This window comes from Lichtheimia ornata, assembly GCF_029851405.1.
Source record: "Lichtheimia ornata isolate CBS 291.66 chromosome Unknown scaffold00383, whole genome shotgun sequence".
NCBI classification, from domain to species: Eukaryota; Fungi; Mucoromycota; class Mucoromycetes; order Mucorales; family Lichtheimiaceae; genus Lichtheimia; species Lichtheimia ornata.
Genome location: NW_026695702.1, coordinates 1 through 2,085, shown reverse-complemented (window position 1 = coordinate 2,085; position 2,085 = coordinate 1). Strand labels below are relative to the sequence as shown.

The 2,085-nt window shown below is 44.9% G+C and overlaps 1 protein-coding gene across 1 annotated transcript; it reads right to left on the bottom strand.

The window, feature by feature from the left end:
• Positions 1-1,484: 1,484 nt before the first annotated feature.
• On the bottom strand, positions 1,485-1,977 carry O0I10_013267 (uncharacterized protein; the record flags this gene model as incomplete). Its single annotated transcript, XM_058493067.1, has 3 exons — positions 1,485-1,679; positions 1,738-1,893; positions 1,942-1,977. 3 exons carry the CDS (start codon positions 1,975-1,977, stop codon positions 1,485-1,487), a joined length of 387 nt encoding a protein of 128 aa, XP_058336167.1.
• Between the last annotated feature and the right edge of the window lie 108 nt (positions 1,978-2,085).

Below are 2,085 nucleotides of genomic sequence, written 5' to 3'. Positions count from 1 at the left end.
CGTATTCACCTACCATAAACGCAATGTGAGATAAGAAGCAAACCCAATCCACACGCTTTTGTTGTCAGCATACCCGAAAGAGGCAATGTGAAGACGTCTTGAGAACTCTCATTGTGGACAACTCGGTAAGGAAGACACACGACGCCGTGAACCATGGTGATCACAAGGAATTGCAACCAAATACACCATCCGAAGGCAATTCAATAATCAACCTGCAGCGCCAAGGTATGCCACCATATGTACTATACTCTCATTGGATCCTGAAATTGGCATCATAAGAGATATCCACCTTCTCTCTGTAGGCAAGGAAATCAATAGCCGTACTTGGATGGAGGCCGTGTGCACAGCGGATGCATTTTCAAATTGGCCTTGCCATCGCATCTTGAGTCACACTGTTTCCGGGCCAAAATTCCCCAGGAGAGCACAGTACTATACAATGGCATCCTTGACGTGCAGCCGTGATAATAATAGTATCGCCGAAAGAGGCTCTGCCACTGTATGGCGTTTGGTAAGTCCACTTGAATCCAACCAATCCCATCATAATGAACACTTTTACCTTGTGGTATTCCTCAATAGCATCATTGCCTCGAATAAAGCCGTATCTCCATGTCATCCATATTGTCTTGCTGCTGTTTTATGATAAGGTTGGTTAATTAACAGGGTTCGCTTTGTAGATCCAATACCGCACACACCATTGAGCCAACGTACAGCGTTTTTGCTTTGATATCAATGTCTTGTTGCTGCCAGAGGTACCATCATTCAACATGTTCAACCTACCATAAACGCAATGTGAGATAACGAGTAAAACCAACCCACACGCTTTTGTTGTCAGCATACCCAAAAGAGGCAATGTAAAGACGTCTTGAGAACTCTCATTGTGGACAACTCGGTAAGGAATGCACACGACGCCTCTTTGGGTCTTGTATAGACGAGACAACACCAACCTACACGCGAACTTAGTACCACAATGTTCGCCTTGAATAATAAAAGGAATTGCAGCGATTGAACTTACATGTTGTATTGGAATGGAAGCTTGTGTCATGGGTAGATCGCGCACGTGCTTGTTGTAACTGAATGTGTCGCCATTGCCCACCTGTTCACCCATTGACGGTGTGCATTGTTGGCAATGCCAGAAGTTAGTGGTGTGGAGACAGTGTAAATGGAGTTGGTCTTACCTTGCATCGTTGTGAAGCGGGAGTGGGAGAAGGTCGTTCCTTTCATTGTTCCTGATTTGTGCCTTAACAATATCCTTTACACTTGAACCGATAACGACAATGCGAGGTTTCATGTGAGTATTAGCCCTCGAACAAATAACCGAATCACTATTTACCAATAATAGCCAAGTATGCACGAAGACATGTTGACATCCAATAATAGCTGCATTCTTGAAATTCCAAAGGACCAGTAGACAAGTAGCTTGCTGAATAGACCACATACTACAATAAACGAAGAGGTTGGCAGGCGTTGTAGAAACGAATGGATCACTATTTACCAATGATACCCATGTATGCACGAAATCCTGCTGATATCCAAATCAAGCCGATCTTGCAATCATTCTCTTGTTGATAAGACCCGCTACGTTGGCACTCGGGTTGTAAGCGATGGAACGACACTTGATGAGCTGTGATCCTGTAAACTCCAAAGCACCAAAAGACAAGCAGCTCTCTGCAATGGTCCCTCTAAATAATGGTAGGCGTTTCAGCAAAGGTCTCCAAAAAGCATGAGAGTCATACATACCTGAATCACGCAATCATCACCCGCAGACTTGGAACCAAATAGGCCATCAGGATGTAAAGTAATCATAAAAGCGCACAGCCAAAGGAACGTCATTGTACCGGCACTCTCCTGTGGATCGACGCGATGAAGTGCATCAATAGAGATACCATCTTCTCTCTAAAGGCAAGGAGATCAATAGCCGTAAAACGATGGAGCCGTGCGAACAGAGGATGCATTTTTAAATCCCTGAGGCCGCAACATGAGTCGCACTGTCCCCGGGCACAACATGTAGAGCTCCACAGGAAAGTACAGTACAATGACATCCTTGACGTGCAGCCTTGATAATGATAGTATCGCCGAAAGAGGCTC